The sequence below is a fragment of the Drosophila bipectinata genome, chromosome XR, assembly GCF_030179905.1.
Source record: "Drosophila bipectinata strain 14024-0381.07 chromosome XR, DbipHiC1v2, whole genome shotgun sequence".
In the NCBI taxonomy this organism is placed as follows: domain Eukaryota; kingdom Metazoa; phylum Arthropoda; class Insecta; order Diptera; family Drosophilidae; genus Drosophila; species Drosophila bipectinata.
Genome location: NC_091735.1, coordinates 23,342,675 through 23,363,577, shown reverse-complemented (window position 1 = coordinate 23,363,577; position 20,903 = coordinate 23,342,675). Strand labels below are relative to the sequence as shown.

At 35.6% G+C, this 20,903-nt stretch overlaps 1 protein-coding gene and 2 long non-coding RNA genes across 4 annotated transcripts in view; 1 reads left to right on the top strand and 2 right to left on the bottom strand.

Annotated features, from left to right (window-relative positions):
* The window catches only part of LOC138925534 (uncharacterized), a 73,039-nt gene extending 56,902 nt beyond the window's left edge, over positions 1-16,137 (bottom strand). The window contains exon 1 of the long non-coding RNA XR_011441768.1: positions 16,020-16,137. This is a non-coding gene — a long non-coding RNA (uncharacterized lncRNA). The remainder of the gene's footprint in view (positions 1-16,019) is intronic.
* On the top strand, positions 9,373-20,891 carry w (eye pigment precursor family transporter white). Of its 2 annotated transcripts, XM_017241384.3 has the most exons (8): positions 9,373-9,681; positions 16,131-16,410; positions 16,566-17,220; positions 17,899-18,214; positions 18,469-18,600; positions 18,661-19,488; positions 19,581-19,779; positions 20,817-20,891. In XM_017241384.3, exons 1-6 carry the CDS (start codon positions 9,610-9,612, stop codon positions 19,273-19,275), a joined length of 2,070 nt encoding a protein of 689 aa, XP_017096873.1. In that variant the 5' UTR covers positions 9,373-9,609; the 3' UTR covers positions 19,276-19,488; positions 19,581-19,779; positions 20,817-20,891. The 2 variants fall into 2 exon arrangements, with proteins under 2 accessions (XP_017096873.1, XP_070132360.1); XM_070276259.1 differs by having other exon boundaries at positions 18,661-19,779.
* LOC108125290 (uncharacterized) overlaps positions 19,645-20,903 on the bottom strand; it is a 74,840-nt gene continuing 73,581 nt past the window's right edge. The window contains exon 4 of the long non-coding RNA XR_001773281.3: positions 19,645-19,768. This is a non-coding gene — a long non-coding RNA (uncharacterized lncRNA). The remainder of the gene's footprint in view (positions 19,769-20,903) is intronic.

Sequence of the window (20,903 nt, the reverse complement as noted above, 5' to 3'; positions counted from 1 at the left end):
AAAGTTTAGAAAAACAAACACATCAAAACTGACTATAATATAACTAGAATTAAATAAAAATATTCTAGAATCAAAGTAAAATATTTCAAAAAAAATAAACTCGACCAATATAGCAAATAGTATATACCCATACTTCCTCACCCAATTTAATTCCCAGTGTAATACGACAATATGGAAAATGCTGCCATTGCCGTGAAAGGAAATGCTCTCGAAATGTGGCCATAAAGCTTCACCTAACGGCCGTGCACTGAAACTTAAGGACGAGCCGGTCGGGTCGGCAAGAACTGTTTTCTGTTTTAACTTCTGGTTCTTACTCTCAGATTTAGTCGGAAAATGCGCTCGGAAAATGCCCAGGCACAAGCACAAAAATGAAATTATAATCAAAGAAAATGCTGGTGATATGGTTGGTTCGTATTTTTGCAGTTAAAAGCTTGAAAGTTAATGTATATATATCTGCAAAGAGATACATTTATACAATCCCAGGTACAGATATAAAGTTTACGTTATAACCGGATTTTTTTATTGGATAGCCTTAATTTTAGCTTGTAATGGTTGAGACTCTTTTTATTCATGACGGAAATATATTTTTTACTCTTTAGGTAGGTGACGAAAGACTAACAGACTTTGAAGACATAATGGGAGACATACTTATGCTTCAAAGGCTTTAGGAAAAATATATACTAAAATATAAAGGTTCAAATATACTTTTGTTTTTATTTGTATCTTTTCTATAGTAATTATTTTCTATAGGTTTTCCATCGATCTTTATAGACATATAGTCACTGATATAGATATATTTTATGTTTCTTAGGCAAAATGGCCAATTTATGGAGTTTTAAATATACTTCTTTTTAGAGACATAGGACTATTATTGCTAATTTTCCGAACATTCGTCACTGATATTTAAACTTTAAAAAAAAACAACGAAATAACTAAACCCCGGAACTAAAAGTTTTCATTGTTTTGTCGGTGGAGGTTGGAGCTATTAGCTTTTGTCTGTTTACAAATTGCCTCCGAACTGAGGCTCTTTGATGCGGTCACTCGGCCCCCAAAAAGGTTTCAAGAAAAACTTGCCAAGTTTCGTCCAACCGCAAATTAAAGTGCACAAAATGCTAAACTTCTCACTGAAATATTTACAAGACAGTTGGAGACCCCCTCCCTCGATATATATTTTGTTGAAAAATAGCTTTGTTTCAATAACAGAAACGCCCAGCATACCGAGACCCAACCTAATGGTAAAGGGGTTAAAGGTAATAGGGAAAACTAGCCGAAGAAGACCACTACCAGTGGTCCACGAAAAATTGCAACCGCCTGCATTGGAAGGTTTCTGCAGCAAAATGTTACACAGTGAACACCCCCTAACTACACCTCACACTACCGGCACACTATACCCACCCCAGAGTGGCCCAGTTAAGTTAAGTCTTGAGAAAATGTGCGGTTTTTGCGGTTCCTACTTGAGAAATCTAATTAAACAAATAACGAAAGCTAAGCTCGGCTACACTACAAACTCAACTCGCACTTCCTTGGCTCCTCATTTTTGGTCCTTGAGTCCTTGATCCTGTTTCTTGTTCTCGACTTTAAGGGATATTAATAATAAGTTTTGGTTGACTGTACACGCAAAACTTTACTTTACAAGACTGGCAAGTCAGGCAGGCTAGGCAGCTAGCTAGGCAGCCAAGCAAAGGCAAAGACTGGAAGCCAAAATAATTCCAATCCATGAAAACTTTCGGTATGTGCGGTCAATAACTTTTGGCAATGCAATTGTAAGGTTTTGGCTTTGGTATTATCATAATATTGAGCTTATATGGTTGATGCTGATGCAAAGTCTTGATGGAAGAGTATTTTTTTGGTGGGGTTTTATGATAAAAATTAAAAATTCTTTAGTATTTTAGTTGATTCTACAGTATTATTCTGTGCTATGTGATACCCGATACTTTTATCATTGCAAACTATATAGTTCTAACTTCTAACTAGCTCTCTGCCATCAACAGAAGATTATATAAATTTTATTTTCTATTATTTATAGACTATTTATTTTTTTAGTATTTCCTACCTTGTTGTTTTAATCTTTATTCCTAAAAAGAAAACTAATTAAAAATACCTCATGCTCTCTAAATTATTTTCACAAGTTTCCAAAAAAAATCACAGGTTTTCTGGTAAAAAAAAAATGTCATTAATTTTGTGGGCCACCATAGGATAATCCAAAGTCTCGTTGGGTTAATCGTAAAGTGCCCTAATTGAATTTCATTTCGCATTAAAGCTCCCCCACTGGGCGGAGTTAGGAGGAGGTTAACCAATCTGGTGCCTTATTAAATTATCCCTTAGACACCGCAATCACACTACATCCCATACCATACCATACCATCCCATCATCAGAGCACTTTCATGCGGCTCCTCCTCCTAGCCCCTGTCTCCTGGCTCCTGGCCCCTGGACTGGGTCTGGTCTGGTGTGGTGTGGTGTTGGTCTCTCTTGGCTTTTGTTATTATGAGCTTTGCTTTGGCTTTTTGCCACTTTTCACTTTTCAGTTTGATGGCAAGCGCTTTCAGTCATTAATCTTCTTTGACGCGCTTAAATCACATGAATAACAAATTAGATGGCATATTAGTGTACGTGGTCCCTGGCTTATATTGCAAAATTTTTCCAGCCCCATGTCACCTACTTTTAACTGCACAGTTGCCACAAAAAAAAAAAAAAAATGAGAAAAAAAATAATATAATAAACTAAGTTGGGGAAAATTATTTTAACAAAAGGATTTTATGTGTTCCCTTATGTTGTATAAATTTTTGCATAATTTAATGGGCTGTCTAACGGTGCGTATACTTAATAAATGTACATATGCCCTTTCATAACCTAACTTTTCCCCCCACCCCCCCTACCCCCCCCCCCCCTTTTTTCCTCCTCATCCACTCTCATCCTCTGTGTCTCTCTATCCCCCTGTCTCTTTGTGCTGTCAGTTTGCTAATTAGCTACGCATTTTCATTGTCGTTACACTCCTTTCATATGCATATTTACTCACTTTGCTGATTATTTATGTTTTTTTTTTTTTCTGTTCTCCCCTTTTCCTTTTTTTATATCCCTTGGAATTTTCCACCTTTAATGCAGTTTAATTATTTCGCTATATATGTTTGTGTCAGACAGTGGCTCAGCCTGGCTCGGTTTGGCTCGGCCTGGCCTATGTCTTGTCACATGTGTCTCCACAGTTCGCTCCTTCACATTTTGATAAATTATATGCATTTTTAATCTAATTAAATTGCAACAGGCGGCAAGTGTCACAAGCTGCTGTTTGTTATTATTGCCATTGTCTTCCGATTGTTCCATGATTAATGTCTGTGCTGGGATCGGGGGCGGCGTGGAATGAGCTCTTCATACGGATATGGATACATTATACAACTCACAAAGAGCCAAAAACCACAAGCCAAATTGTATCCCAGGAAAATATTTGTTTTTAGCAGAAAATGTTGGCTGGGGATATTGCAAAAAATCTTTAAAATATTTATGGTTGAAGTTTCTGGGGAAAGTGTATGATACCTGGTACTTTTCTTGTTAAATTTTGTGTTTAATTAAGAAATATTTTAAAAATAAATTCTTAGAGAAAATTATTTTTAGAAAATAAATTGATTTCGGTTCATTTTTAAACTGTAGTATGTGATACCCGTAACTTTTGTGGCTTGGAATATTGACTTAAACCTATATGATACCCGATACATTACCAGTAATTTTTCCATCCTAATTGACAAATATTTTTCGATAAATTTATAGGGGTAATTATTCTTAGAAAAAAAAATTGAAGTATTGATATTTAATTTCAAAGCTGTAGGAGTATTTGACATTCTATTCGTCCTTCTGATACCAGGATACTATTGTGTAATAAAAAGTCTATGTTTTGAACTACAATTTTACCTTTTTTGATATCTCTCACTACTGTCGAACAACATGACTAGTGTACTGTACTGTATGATACCCAATACTATTGTGTAATAAAGTCTATTATTAGTATTATATGATAGTATATACTTTTATTATCTTTTTATTTTATAAATAATTTAAAATCCTCTAAAAAAATAGACCTTTTTAGGCTAATAAAAAGTATCACACTTTTTAAGCCGTTTAAGAAAATCCTTTCAATAAAATAATCTTTTAAAAATCCAATTCTCCCTATCTCCCAATAAAAAAAAAAAGAATGTAAACAACTCTCCCAATAATGTAAAAAAAAATAACAAAAATTTGTCATGCGCCTCAAAAATAAATATGTAATAATAATAATAACGAAATGGCCAAAGCTAAAGATTTATCATCATTTGGCGGGATTTAGCCAGCCATTCAATATTCAATAACCTATAAACGCTGACTGAAAATCATTTCGCGATAAGCCCAAGCCATGGCCAAATATGCATATTTATGTATTTATGAGTTTGCTTGTCCATTCCAGGCTCGGTTTTATTTTTTATTATTTTCTTTTTAGCTTGTGTGCTTGTTAAGCGATAATTGCATTTAAGGCGCAAGCCGCTTAAAATACAAATTCCCCCATCTCTCTGTCGATGTCAAAATAAATATTTCAGTATATTTCAGTTTCTTTCTTTTGATACTTTGAAACCTTCATTAAAGCCTAAATAATTTACACTTTAATTTTAGGCTAAAATCCCAGACATTCCTTGTCCGGATACCCTCCCACCAGCATACATCAGTTGCAGTTAACTGGCATTCGCGCCAACTCCTCTCGACCGTGGTGCCATAAAGCAGCGCAACTGTTGCACAGACGAGAGTGGAAAAAATAAAAGAAAATGCTAGGGAAAAGTTGGCCAAGAATTATGGGCCAAAGGGGTTAAGATGGCTAGTTAGAGGCAAAAAAAAATTGAAGAGGGAGATAGACAAGAGAAGTCGAGCCTGTTGCCACATAAACAGCAAATTTTATTAGATTACACATACGCCGGGTAGGACCCGGTCTCGGTCCCGGTCCCGGTTAGGAAAAGTTAGCTAGAGCTTGAGCTTCAACTGCATCGGAGGGGCGCCACTCAGTACACAGTGAGTCTGTGGCAAGTTAAAGGGGGTTGGTGTGGCGGCAGACGGAAAACCAAGTCAGAGTGCAAAATTTTTACGACTCCCAGCGGATGTTTTGATACGTTTTTATGAGACGCGCGCGTGCTGTAAGCGATGGCGACTTCCGCTTACTATATAGGCCTGGTCTATACGTCTTCTCCTGCCTCTTTCTCCTCTTTCTAGCCTTAATCCCTAATCCTCCGCCCTTCTAGTCAACAATGTCTGCCCTATCACTCGGCTGAGCCTCTTCCTCTGGTCTCTAATAGAAAAAGGAAACGGAAATGAAACCGGCGGGAGAATACAAAAAAAATAGAAACACTTGAATAATACAATAAAAATGGAAAATAAATTTTAAAAGTGCCCTAAAATTATTAAATAGTTTAAAGAACATTTTAAAATAAATAAAATAAATTACATAAATATCTAGAAAGAAAATCTTTCACAAAGTTAGCTACCAGTGACGAAAACTAGTATTTTTTCTAAATAAAATTACAGATATACTTTTTTAATAAAAAGAAAAAAATCTATGATGAAGTAAACTGAAAGTGATAAAAGCTAGTATGCTTTCATAAAAAAAAAATTAGAAAAAATCTTTAAAAGAAAAACTAGTAAACTAACCAGTATTTTTTTTCCTTAAGAGTCCTTAGGATAATTTTCTTAAAAAAAAATTAAGGAATTTGAAAAAAATGTCTGACTGGGGTGTCTTGCATTCAACAATATAAAAAATATTAATTTTTTCCCTCAAAACTACAATTATAATAAATTTTAAGAATCTTTCATATCTTTCATAACCTTTCTGACTTTAAACCACATTTTAAAATACCCAAAAAATACTAGAACAACAGAAATGCAACATAAATTCTTTTTTCATTAAAGCCTTTTCATAAAAAATTATTCAAAAACATTCAAACAATAGCAACATAAAAAACAGGATAAATATAAAAAAAAAAACCAAAAGCAGCTTTTTCCCCGCCTTCGAGTTAAAAAAATGTAAAAAGAATTACCCATCAGAGATCTAAAGCTAATTTGAAACCAATGAATGAAACCTCGAAAAATCTGTAGAAACTTTTTAGGATATTTTTGGCCAAAAAAAAAAAATAAAAAAGAACACATCTCACCACATAAATCTCGTCCTGGGAAGGCTGACAAACGTTTAACTCGTTCGCTCGCTCTCCCTCTGGTACCTACACAAGGATAACTTGAAGCAGTCATTTGGTTTGAAGTTGTGGGACTAACTAACTATGTGACCCGAACCCATAACACATTCCTCTCTTTAAAAGTTGCTGAAACTTTGCCACCGGCCCTCTCTTGCATTATCCAAGCAACACCCTCTAGTAACTCCTAGCCACTTGCCTAGCCTCCATCCAGTTCTACCAGCAAGGACCAGCTCCTTCTCCGATTTCTTCAGCCTTAAGATTTTCCACAGGAGCATACTTTTCGGGGCATGGCAAATGGCAGCGCTGATTTACTTTGCAATTACAGGCAACTGAGTGCCTCAGATGAAAGTGGGAGGCAGCGGTGGCCAATGGGGGGCGTGGCATTGGGGCAAAGCAATGAACTAGAAAGCTGTCTGATTAGCGTTCAGCCAGCAAAAGTTTCTCCACTTTAACACATACACCCAGGAACACACACATACATACAGATTTATTGAGCCCGCTGTCCGCGTCAATAATTTGCATGGGTTAAACGAATGAAGCCAGGGGGTTAAGCCACACCCCCCTCCTCCCATCCTCCCATTCATGTTCCAAGTTCCTATGTCAATGGCCATGGATTTACCTGAGTGTGTGTGGGTGTGGGTGTGGGGTGTTTGTGTCTGTGTGTGTGTCTTTGGGAGAGAGTCTAAAAGCGTGTTTGAGAAAAAAAAAAACAAAAACTTTATACAGTTTTGCTCGAGTTACTTTCACTACTCTTTCTTGTTTTTTTTTTAGAAAGGGTATTAATGGTTCTAAGAGGTTGGAATTTTGCTTAGTTTTTCCATCTTTTATTTTTTTAGAGGTTATCTAATAGGTTTACAAAATGTTTCACCATTAGAAGCTCAATGATTCTAACCTATAAAAGTTAAGGTTTTTCGTTATAAAATAGGCCCCCAGTCCCTTAAAAGCCCTATCTAATTAATTACCATCAAAACTTTATAAAATAAATCATAAAAACTCAATTTTTCTTATTTTTAATTTTTTTTTTTAGGTTATCTATCAGGTTTAAAACTTGTTTAAACATGTTTTACCATTAGAAGCTCAATGATTCTAATCTAAAAAAGTTAAGGTTTTTCGTTATAATATCCCCAGGGCCTTAGAAACCTACAATTATAAAAAAAACCCCTTCTCTAAAATCATAAACCATTTATTACATACCATCAAAACTAAAATAAATCACAAAACTATTTCTTTCAATAAAACCACAAAAAAACTACAAAATGCAATATATATTTTATCAATTCTTTCCCATTAATTGCATTTTGTAATTAAAATGATTGATTTAGAGTGCGTATTAAGCGGAAATTAGTTAATCCCCCCAAGTACATTAAGGGCATTCTATAATCGGTTTTAAGCCGCATTTTTTTTTGCTCTCAATTTTTTTTTCACATTTTTTTTTTTTGTGGTGCAACGGAAAGTTGCAACAGCAGCGACAACCGAGTGACAATAAATTGTTAAGTGCAAAAAGTTTATAACATTTGAGTGAGTAAATGATGGCAACACACACAAATAAAGTGTGGCAGGAAAGGTACCAGATGGATATGCAATGTTGGTCAGAATAATAGACCTAGTAAGGTTTAAAAGAGTAAGGTTTGAAAAATAAAGGGGTTTATTTTTATATCTTTTATAAATAATAAAAACAAATATTATTTTTGAATTAATTTTTAAACTATTATTTCAAGCACATTTGTATTTCTTAACAAAACCCGCTTTAAGCTTCACTCGCACTCGTTGCATTATCAGAGACCCCAGGGCGAAGCCCCAAAAGTGTCACTGAAAGAAAAACCTCAAGTTGAGTTGGAAAACGAGTGAGACATTGGCGGGGCTTTGTTGTCTGGCACGTCGATCGGTTGTGAAAACGAAACCCACAATGGAAATGTCTCACAACTTTTGCACAAAATGCCAACTTTGTTTTAGGGTTTGGGCGAAAGAGTGAGAGGAATCTAAAGAACTGAATCTTGTTATATTTTGTATTTTATTTAAAAATATTTTAAAGATTTTCAAGAAGACCATCAAGTCACAATTAATTTTATTGGCACTTGAATGGCCGTATAATTGTAGGGAGAGAGGGTTAAATCAAATTAAGCCCGATACCCATACCCACCCAACGTAACCCCGATTATCCATGAAAGTGCAATTGACAGGGCTGCTTAAGCGCTACAAGCTGCCAGAACCCCCCAAACCTCCTGCCCTTTTTCAGAAGGGTCGAGGGTCGAGGCCGTGTCCTCTGCCACCTGTGGACCTTTTGCGCGGCGATGATGAAGATTGATAATGTCTGGAATGCCAGGGAATACCAGCACTACCAGGAGGACTACGGGAATACCAAATGATGAAATGACGAGATGACGAGGTGAGGTGGTGAGGAGGGGAGGTGCTAACGATGACGACACAACTGTCTGGATCTGGACGCCCCTCCAGCTTTGTTCAGATTGTCGCAGAGCTTCAGAGTTTCTGATGATGTTTCGCATCGCCACTCTTTTTTTTGATAAATCATACCAGCCAAGTACAGTGAACACTCCCAAAAGAAGACATATATTTGTATAGAATCAAGACCTAGACAGATCCAGAAGCTGAATGGAAAGCGATAAGCTAATGCTTTCTCTTCAACCTAATCAGAATTCAAATAGAAATCACTCAACCTTTGATACTCTCGAGGGGGAGGAGGTTTAAAATAAATAAAATATAATATTATAATAGATTAAGTATTAAGTTAAAATAAATATTTAATAGAAAATATTAAACAAATAGAAAATATTAGGTATTTAAATGGTATTTAATATATTCTTTTTCATGTAAATACTTCTCTTATTTTAAATTTTAATATATTTCTTCTCATTCATAATTTCAAGCTCCTCCTAAGTCCTAAATCTTCCTCATTCTTCTCCCCACCTTCTAAAAATCCTAAAATATTCTGTATATAATTTTTAACATTTTTTTTTAAATTAATTAAATCTCTTTAAAGTCTATATAAGGTATTTGTAGAACCCAAACCCCCTCCGAAAATAAGACTCCCCAGGTATTATCTCTCACTCAAAATGTCATTCCACTCATCAGCTCAGCCGGTCGTCCCTTCTCTTTCAGTCGTCTATCAACCATCTCTTTCTGGTCGTTGTGCTCCTCACTCACCTAGCGTCAATGTCCGCCTTCAGTTGCATTTTGTCAGCGGTTTCGTGACGAAGCTCCAAGCGGTTTAAAACTTCAATCAATTAAAACCGTTTTCAAGTCAAATAAAATAAAAAGAAGAGAAAAAAAACGCCATCAAGTGTCCCAAACAATTACCACTACTACGATTTTTTTTCGAGTGATTGTTTCGCGGGGAGTGGCGGCGGAAATCAACAAGGAAATCCAAGGAAAAAATATACAAAACTTGCCAGGCAAATGGGCCAAGAGGATCAGGAACTGTTGATACGCGGTGGCAGTAAACACACCTCCGCCGAGCATCTGAATAATGTGAGTATTATTACCTATCGGATCGGATATCGGAATCGGAATAAAGACTGAAGGTATTGCAACATCGGAAATACGAATACGAGACAACATACTAGAGTCTACAGCGTGAGAACGCAAAGGCCCGCAAAGATTTTTTAACCGCAAATTGCGTAAATAAATAAAAGAAACTAAAAATAAATATAATATTTTAGGAGTTTTATAGAAATTATAGAGAATAGGGTTTTTTTTTTTAATTTATATTTATTTCGGTGTTGAAAGATTTAGAATTAGACTTCTACTGACCTTTAGAAAGAAGGTTTAAAAAAAAACTAAATAATAAATAGAGCCCTTCTCCTAGCCTCTCATAGGAAGTAGCTAAAAAAAACTGAAGAAAGAAAAATACTAACTAAAATTAATAAATAAATCCAATTTTTCTAGAATCTTTCCTATTTTTTTTAGTATTTTTATAGTAGAAACCAAAAATAAATACAATATTCTAGGAGTTTTGATAGAAATTATAGTAGACTTGGATGTTTTTTTTTATAAAAAGAAAGTAAAGTAAAAATTTATTGTATTTATTTTGGTATTTAAAGAATAAGAACTAAAAAAAATAATAATAATAAAAATATAGAGCCGTTCCCCTAGCTTCTCATAAGTAGTGGCTAAAAAAAAATTGAAGAAAGAAAAATACTAAATAAAATCCTAAAAAAAAAAAATAAGATTACCTTTTTTAAACTCAAGAGCCCAATTCTCACTCCAAAAAGAAAAACAACATAGATTCTTTAAACCAAATCTTTTGAAGAACCCCACTGAGGCATAACCAAACTAAAGAATAGCATGGGATTATGAGCTTAAGTTGGCCAACAACATTGTGGGGTGTCTATAACTATAACAGAGATGCTTGACACCAGATACAGTATCTGTAAGATATCTTTAGCTGCATCAACGCTTGTATGATCTTTGGGTCTGATCTTTTTGCGTCTCAACCGTTGTACAATCTCGCCTTATCTGGGTCATTATTTGACTAGACCCGTGCTTCAGGTTCAGCCTCTGATATCGTATATACCCCCATATTTGCTTACTTGTCTCTGAGCATCTGAGTATCTTCTATTTGCCAGTGTATCTTTTTGTAACTTTGTAAACTCATGTCAAAATAGTTGGCACCTCTCGGCTTGTCCAACAAATAAAATAAAATGTCTTTGGTTGAGAAGGGTCTCATCAAATAATCTCTCTCTTTACCCTGAGATAAAGTTTATCTTAAGATAGGAAGAGAAAGGTCTGACACAAGTCTTTAATGATATTTCAAAGTTAAAAATATTAAATCTTTTCATTTAATTTCCTTCTTTAAAGACTCGCCATTACCATAATTTCCCTTTTCTATAATTGCTGCCAATTAATTTAGAAAATGACAAACATTTCCTTTCTGAATAATTCGATCTCCTTCTTTGTTTTCTTCTCATCAAAGTGAATGACTTTTGAGTGTACTCATTAGCCACTCGTGCAATTCACAAAAAAAAAAATGAATACAAAAAATATGTATAAGAAACAAAACAAATTGAGTCGCTCCTTCATTCAGTCATTTCAATTTGTCAAGTTCATCAAAAAACATTTCTGTTCCGTCTGCTGCTTATAAAGCGCCATCTGGCGTACCAAAATCAACTTCACCCGTCTCTTTCTCTACAGCCATAGTGCTTTCTCTTTCTCCTACTCCCCCGAACGAATTTCTTCTTTTAAGTAATTCAAAAATAGCACGCAAAGTAAAAAGTAAGTGAAAAAATTAAATAAATATGAAATGTAGCATCTTATGCTGACAAAAAAAAAACGAAAATAAATAAATAAATAAGAAGAGTATAAACCGAAAGATAAGACTTTCGTTCGAAAGAGACGGCAATAGAGGCATAAGAAAAATAAGTAAGAGTGGAAGGAGTGGAGAAAAAAAAAATTGAAGAAAAACGAAACAGAAAGAAAAGGAAACTTTTTAATAACATTTTTCGGCCTCATTTGTTGTGAAAACAATTTTTGCCAGGTCTGAGAGTAGCCCCATCTCTTTTGCGCCCCCTCTATCTGTCTCACTCCCCCCCAAAGTGGCTGTAACGGATATTAAATTTTTTCGCGTCTACCTCTCGACATCGTGAAAATTTATTTAATTTTTTTTTTTATTTCTCCTTCTGCTCAGCAAAAGTCAGGCCCACAAAAACTGGACACTGAATGTCTAGAAAAATAAGTAGCGAAAGCATCGCAGCAGAAAAAGTACAGTGGAGACTGTCTAAAGGGGATTTTTTGGTGGTTTTCAATGAAGTTCGAGTCCTAGGGAGTACATTTTATATTTTTTTTCTAGTTTTTTTTTGAGTTTCCGTGAATTTTTTCAAGTTTTTCTAAAAGTTTTCCTAGTTTTTTCAAAAACTTGTCTTCCAAAATGTAGTTTTTTTAAAACTCTAATTGAATTAAAAAATTAAAAAAAAAAAAAAGATTCTAAATAAAAACTAGAATAGCTGACTAGAATTTAAAATTTATCAGCGTTTTTAAAACTTGAATATTTTAAAAAGATAATACAAATCGGTGATATTTCTTTAAAATATTAGAGTTTTCAAAATTCTTAAGGATCTTTCCCTATTTAAAACCTTAAACAGCTTAACGAAAATAAGCTTTTCTTTGAAAAACTAATATTTTCAATTAATAATCATTTAATCTATGGAGTCTCTACTGTATTTCGCAATCAAACCTTCACAGGATTCGAAAGCGGACAGCGTTGAGTGCAAGGTGGACATTATTCCTTGATATTTTCCTCTTGCGAATATTGAATGTCAGCTTTTATTTGAATCTCCTTCTTTGGATTTTCGCTTCTTTCGCTTTTTATTCCTCGTGGCTTGCTTAATTTTTTATGATTATTTATACAAATTATTACGCGAGCCGACCGACCACCATTGCGGTGGTTATAATGCTTTTCCATATTGTGATCATCATTATGTTAGTCTCTCTTGAGATATATATATATATCTCCTTTATATATATATATATATATTTATTATCATTTATTTTTTTTTTGTGCCTGGACGCCAATTAGCGGATCCCTGTTATTTATGCTTTGGGCCCCTTAGGCCCTTACTGGGCTGTAGGATGGTAAGAAACCCCACAAATGGAAAAACAGAAAATTGTTTATGAAAATGAAAATATGCGGGTGGACGATGATGGTGGTTAAGGGGGGGGGATGTGGTTGGTTTGGGTGGGGGCTGATTTGGAGCGGAAGTGGAGTGGGGTATAGAGGGGGCGGCGGAGCAATCTGACCATACCACAAACGTCTTCGGTTACCGGCTTTTTGAAAGGGAAGCCCCACCACGACATAAACTGACAGCTGAACGGGTTTGGAAATCACTAGTCCGACTTAGTCACCTCTAACCTTAAGAGTTTTAAGACTTTAAGTTAAAAATTGTTTCAACCTGTTTACTATTTTTATTTAAATATTTTCTTTATTTTTTGTTTACTCGTTTTACCCTTTTTGAATCCTTTCACATTTTAAATCGAATATCCAGGTCATGGAATTTCATTTTCCATCATTGAAAGTATACGTCTTTTAAATTGAGTGAATGACTCCAATTTGGTCACCACTTTTTGCCATTAAATATTCATGGCACTCGAAACTACTCGAAAAGGGGGATTTCGGTTAACTCATTCATAAAATGCACAAAGAAAAATTTATAATGAATATTTTTAATAATTTTAAAAGGGAAAATCTTTTCTCTGGTAAGAAGGGAAAAAAGTTCTTTATTTTTTCAATAAAAAAACATGATATCCTCCCATAATAAAAGGGCAAAAAGTTTAATTTTTGTTGCCTTATTTTGAAAGAATAAGATAGTTCTGAGAGTTCTGATATAGGAAAGGTATAACATTTCAAAATATGCCAAATATAAGCTGATTTATGCACATTTTTCAGAAATAAAATAAAAAAAATTAAAGGATGGTTTTTGGTATTGTTTTTATTTGAATTTTTGCAGTATTTTTCAATGCTTTATTGTGAATATCTTTATTATTCCCCAACCGATTTGAAACGGAGTACCACTAATTAATCAGAGTTTCAATCCCCGCCGATCTGCATTCAAATATAAAGAAATTCAAACAACAAAAATTTCGCTTAATTTTTGAAAAAAATCATGAGGGTACCCCTTACAAAATTTTTGAAAATTTAGCAAAATTTTTTTTATTTTTTTGTCCGAAATTTTTAATTACGAGTGAAGTAGATTAGAATCCAGATTCATAAATGGTATTTCGTTTCCAAATCGGTTAAGTAATGCCTGAGATATTCGCTATTAAATGAATCAAAAAAATTAATTTTAGTTTTGTTATTTTATTTCTGAGTTTTCCTAATTTTTATTCACCTTTTTATGAATTTCTTCACTATTTTTCAACCGATTTGAAAACGGAGTACCACTAATTAATCAGAGTTACAGTCCCCATCGATCTGCATTTAAATATCAAGAAATTCAAACAAAAAAAAATGCTCCAAATTTTTGAAAAAAATCATGACAAAATGATTATTTTGTCTTACAAAATTTTCGAAAATTGAGTCAAATTTTTTTTGTTTGATTTTTTTAAACTTTTAGTTGAGAACGAAGAAGATTAGAATCCTGATTCATAAATGGTATTCCGTTTCCAAATCGGTTAAGTAATGACTAAGCTATTCACTATTAAATGATTAAAAATTGTATTATTTTGTTTTTTTAATTTTTAGGATTCAATTTTTCTTAATTTTTATTCACCTTTTTATGAATTTCTTGACTATTTTCCAACCGATTTTACAACGGAATACCATTAATTTACCAGTGTTTCAATCCCGTTGAAAATGCATTAAAATTTCAAGAAATGCAAACAAAAAAAATTTCGTCAAATTTTTGAACAAAATGATGAGGGCACCCCTTACAAAATTTTTGAAAATTTTTTTTCCTAAGCTCTGACGACAAAACGAAAGACCCTAAAGCCCTGATTCGAAAATGGTATTTCATTCCCAAATCTGTTTAGAAATAACTGAAATATTTACTATCAAAGGTATAAAAAAACAGAGTTTTTAACCAAATGAAAATTTCTAAAATATATTTTCCTAAAAAAACCTAAAAATTCTTGCAAGTGCCCTCATTTATGTCCAAGTGCTTGGCGCAGTGTCCTTTAAGTTTTATATTTAATAAAAACAAAGCTGACGGGGATCAAAGTCCCCCGCAAGTGAAAGCCGAAGATGCCGGCGATTTACACTCGCAATTGTCTTATGAAGTGGCAACATGGTGAGCCGTGACCTCCACCCCTTGCAACACTCCCAAAAAACCCTCCTTAAAACCCCGTCCTCCCCCGTTTTTTTTCAAGGCCACCCAGCCGGCTGTGGCTTATGGCCTGCCCTAATTTGCACATTTTAAATAGGCCTCGCTTTCCCCGGGATTTTCTTTTTTTTTGTTTCTTCGCTTTCTTTTATTAAACAGATGGGATGCTGGCCTTTCAAAAATTTACAAAATAAAAGGACAGAGACGTCCATTGAAAGGGGGTCTTTTACTAAAAAAGAGGCGGGGGGCTTAGGGATTAGCCGGGCTAGCCAAGATTTATGCATAAACGCCTTCATTTTTATGGACGAACGCCGTGAAATTGAAAAGTTTTTGGTTGGCAAACCTTTTTAAGATTACACTTAGAGAAAAGTTTAAATCAAAGATGGTGATGGAAAAATAAAGGGAGTAAATATTTTAGAGTTTTAATATTATTTAGGGCTTTTGAAAAACAATTTTTTGTTTAATTTTTTAAATATTTTCAATAAACAATATTATTTCAAGGCAGATATTAAAAAGATGATATTCCTTTCAATATCATTTCTTCTTAAAAAATCTTTCAGTATTTACAATTTCTTAAATATTTTGTAGTTTTAAAAAGACAGAAATATCTTTAGAAATATTTATGTTCATAAAAACATTTTTTTTTTAGTAAGTTTTGGTTTTTATTTAGTTAGTTTGTTTATTTGTTAGAATATTAGTTAGTTTATTCTTGATTTATTTTAAGTATGTTGCTTTTTAGCATTTAAAAATATTTAAGAAATTGTATATAATTCTAAAATTATTAAATATAACGTTCGAAAAATATTAATTCAATTTAGAAGCTAGAAAGCTTTTTAAGGAATATCAGCCTTGAACAAAATATTGTTTTTTAAACTTAAAAGTTGTAAACTAATCAATAATTCAAAATTTATCTTAGGTTTCTTGAATTAAATTTTAACTTTTTTAGGAAAATAATTCTTCCTTTTGTTTTTAAAATAATATACAAAACTTTTCACTTTGTCTTGCCCAAATGAATATTTAAAATATATTTAAAAATTATTTAAAAAACAGACTTACCCCAATCCTTTTTCTTTTTTGATAAAATAATTTTTAGAATTTTCTCGCTTCGTTTTTTTTTGCTCCTTTTATAAAGATACTTTATGTTTATATATTATCCTTTCAATCTAGGCTGATGGTGGCGCCACATCACAGAGTTGCATTAATCAGGGCTTTGGCCAGACGAAGAACTACGGCACTCTCCGGCCGCCAAGTCCGCCAGACGGCTCCGGATCCGGCACCGTCGACGGCCAACTGGCCGAGAACTTGACCTATGCCTGGCATAATTTGGATATTTTTGGAGCCGTAAACCAGCCCGGATCCGGATGGCGTCAGTTGGTGAATCGAACACGTGGCTTGTTCTGCAACGAGCGACACATTCCAGCGCCCAGAAAGCACTTGCTGAAAAATGGTACGTGATTAGAAAAATAAAATAAAAATATTTGAAATATTAATAGTCGATACTTGAGGTATAATATTATAATTCTTAGCCTCAAGTACCGGGTATTAATATTTTACTTTATAATTTCAAAGTTTATCCTTTTTTCTACCCATTCTTTTTTTTAGTTTGCGGCGTGGCCTATCCGGGTGAACTGTTGGCCGTAATGGGCAGTTCTGGTGCCGGAAAGACGACCCTCTTGAATGCCTTGGCCTTCCGCTCGCCGCAGGGCATCCAGGTCTCGCCATCCGGAATGAGATTGTTGAACGGCCAGCCCGTGGATGCCAAAGAGATGCAGGCCAGGTGCGCCTATGTCCAGCAAGATGACCTCTTCATTGGCTCTTTGACGGCCCGGGAGCACTTGATCTTTCAGGCCATGGTGCGTATGCCCCGGCACTTGAGTTACCGCCAGCGTGTGGCCCGCGTCGACCAGGTGATTCAGGAGCTGTCGCTGAGCAAGTGCCAGCACACGATCATCGGAGTGCCGGGCCGGGTCAAAGGTCTGTCGGGTGGGGAGCGGAAGCGACTGGCCTTCGCCTCGGAGGCTCTCACCGATCCACCATTGCTGATCTGCGACGAACCCACCTCCGGCCTGGACTCCTTCACCGCCCACAGTGTCGTCCAGGTGCTGAAGAAACTCTCCCAGAAGGGCAAGACGGTCATTCTGACGATCCATCAGCCCTCCTCCGAGCTGTTCGAGCTCTTTGACAAAATCCTTCTAATGGCCGAGGGCAGGGTGGCCTTTTTGGGGACACCCAGTGAAGCGGTGGACTTTTTCTCCTAGTAAGTAGGGGGGTTTTATTAAAATTAATTTTTGAGAAAAGTTTGGAAGATGTAGCTTTACAGGGGAGGGAGTTATCTGTATTTAAAAGATTTTGGCGGACAGGCGGACACACGGACAAGGCTAATAAGACCATTTTTATTCTATTTTAATCGTTTTTCTAGTTAGTATGAAGTGGGTAATGTTAATATAGGTGTGTGAGCAAGGTTTGGGATGGAAAGTTTTTAAAACATGGGAGCTATTCTCATAAAATACAATTTAGCGGACAGACGGACACACGGACAAGGCCCTAAACATTATATTTCTGCAACTTTTTAATTTAAGGAGCCGTGGGCTTCATTAATATAAATCTTCATACAAAGTTAGAGCTTATTTTAGCTTTTAAAGTAGAAGAATAATTAAAAAAAATATCATTTAAGCGGACAAACGGACACACGGACAAATGGAAAAGGCTCTATAGACTCTATATAAAATATTATACTCTATATATTTAAAATATACATTTTTCCTAGGTAGTGTTTAAACAAATCTTAAAAAAAAAAACTTGAAGGTTATTAGCTTTTATGATATGGTAGTAATTTATAAAAGCAACATTTTAACGGAAACACGGAGAAGGCCCGTGGATTATATTTCTATCTCTAATTCTTCTCTATAAAATTTCCTCTTTCTTCTCTAATTAGCGTCGGCGCCCAATGTCCGACCAACTACAATCCGGCTGATTTTTATGTTCAAGTTCTGGCGGTAGTGCCGGGCCGTGAAATAGAATCCCGTGACAGGATTGCCAAGATCTGTGACAATTTCGCCATTAGTAAAGTGGCCCGGGATATGGAGCAGCTGTTGGCCACCAAGAATTTGACGCAACCATTGGAGCAACGTGAAAATGGATATACCTACAAGGCAACCTGGTTTATGCAGTTTCGGGCGGTGCTTTGGAGGTCATGGCTGTCGGTATTAAAGGAGCCATTGCTGGTCAAAGTGCGACTCATTCAGACAACGGTGAGTTGTTGTTGCCGCGAAGAAAGAGATTAGGTCTTAAGGATATTTCGAATTTTAAAAAAAGGTTTACCTTTTTTTTTGAGCTTTTTTTATATCTTAGTTTATTTATTTTAATATTTATTCTTTAGTTTGGCTCTTCTTTGTATAATTTTGAAATGCAATTAATAAAGCTTGCTTATAATTTGAAAAAAAATACCTATTTTTTTAAAACCAAGTATCCTTCCCATTCGTTTATTATTCTTACCCATTTCCAGATGGTGGCCATTTTAATTGGCCTAATTTTTTTGGGCCAACAACTGACGCAGGTGGGCGTGATGAACATCAATGGAGCCATATTCCTCTTTCTGACAAACATGACCTTCCAGAATGTCTTTGCCACCATTAATGTAAGATACAAATCTATACTAATTTAAAAAAAAAATAAACTAATTAGTTTTATTTTGTAGGTTTTCACCTCGGAACTTCCGGTCTTTATGAGGGAGGCCAGGAGTCGCCTTTATCGCTGCGATACCTACTTCCTGGGCAAGACCATCGCCGAACTGCCGCTATTCCTTACCGTACCGCTCGTTTTCACGGCCATTGCCTATCCGATGATTGGCCTCCGGGCCGGTGTCCTGCACTTCTTCAACTGCTTGGCCCTCGTCACCCTGGTGGCCAATGTCTCCACGTCCTTCGGCTACTTGATATCCTGTGCCAGCTCCTCGACATCGATGGCCCTGTCAGTGGGTCCACCTGTTATTATACCCTTCCTGCTATTTGGTGGATTCTTCCTGAATTCGGGTTCGGTGCCGGTGTACCTGAAATGGTTGTCTTACCTCTCATGGTTCCGTTACGCCAACGAGGGACTCCTCATCAATCAGTGGGCGGACGTAGAGGCAGGCGAGATATCCTGCACATCCTCAAACACCACGTGTCCCAGCTCGGGGAAGGTTATCCTGGAGACGTTGAACTTTTCGGCCGCCGATCTGCCGCTGGACTATATCGGCTTGGCCATACTGATTGTGGGCTTCCGAGGATTCGCCTATCTGGCCTTGAGGCTACGGGCCCGACGCAAGGAGTAGCCGGAGACCATCCTGTAGTTAATTTTTTTTTTATTATAATAATTATTATTGTGTTTATTGTTTTGCTGCCCCCACAAAAAAAAATAATAAGAAAATCATTATTTACAGAAGAAATAAATTCAATTTTTTAACAAAACATAACATGCTTTCGGTTTAGTAACAAATCTACTTCTATAACCGACACTTGTCTATATACTTCAAATCAATATACATGTGTGTATATTTAAATATTATATTTTATTACCAAAAACACCAGATAACAATAAAAACAAACCTTACCATTTGAATTGCGCGCCCAACACCAGACTCACCACCACCGACTGAGCGAAACCCACCACCTGAAACGGCAAACTCACCACTTTGCGGCCAGTTCATTTTGCTCGATGACCTTGGAGCTGAGCAGTTGGGTTCTTAAGTTCTCAGTTCATTTGGTTCCAATCAACACCAAAGATGATTATATAGATATGAGACGGTATTTGTTCACTATAGTTTTCTGAAAAAAATGTAAGTAGAAAATAAAATTATTATTACTAAATTTTAATTATTATTTGAATATAATTAATGAATTTTTAACTTTTTATATATATTCTTTCGGAACTAGTTCCCCCTATACGCGTTATCACATCTCCGCTCACGCAACGTGGTCGCTCGCTCGCTCGCTCTCTCTTCGCGTGGCACTCTCGCGCTCTCTTCGCTCGGCGGTTCAGAGATTTTTTTGCACGTAGTTTACCGCCGCTGAGATAGAGAGTCCGTCGTCTGTTGTTTTTTGTGTTGTTTTTTTGTCGATTTTTTGTGTTATTTAAAACAAAAGTGCAACGGATATAGTTATTAACAAAATATTAGTCGTCGGTGCGGTCGGTTGCTGCTGCCGTCGTCGTCGTTTCTCTTGACTTTTTTGTTGTTCACGTTGTCGTTTCGGTGCGGCGGCCGCCCTCGCTTCGTCTAACAAAATAAAATTAAAAAAAAAAATAAAGGCAAAGAAAAAAAACAACACAAACCAACAGACAAAAAACAAAAATCCCCCCCTCAACTATTGCTCAACAAATAATTTATTTAAAAAAAAAAAAAACAAAACTAAGAACGCGCCATAAACTGTTGTCTATTTTTTTTTTTTTTTTTTGTATTTTTGTGCAAAAACAAATTACGTTTGTTATTTTACTTTTTTTTTTTTTTTGCTTTGAACGTGGCAGTGTGTTTGTGTGGGTGTGTGTGTGTGTTTGTGTCTGTGAGTCTGCGTTTGTGTGATTGAAGTTGTGGAATTGCAAAAACAACAACAACAACAATGAGTCGCTTAAAACTATTTAATTGATTTTTCACCGGTCCTATTCCCGATTCCTTCTAACCTCAAAAAATAACGCGCCACCACCCCCCCCTCCCTCCCTACAAATCATACACACAACACAACACACTCTCTCTTTCTCTCTCTTGCACTCTCTCTTGTCCACTTTCTCACCGTTTTTCCCCCCCTTTTTCTTTTGACGCCGCCTGCCTGCCCGCCTGCTGTTGGTGCTGCCTCTTCTTCTTCATCGTCCACCACACAGCTGTTGCATATACAATAACAATAACAAAAAGCAAAAACAATAAAAACAAAAAAAGAAATAAAAAGAAAAGCGCGTGGATGGCCAGAA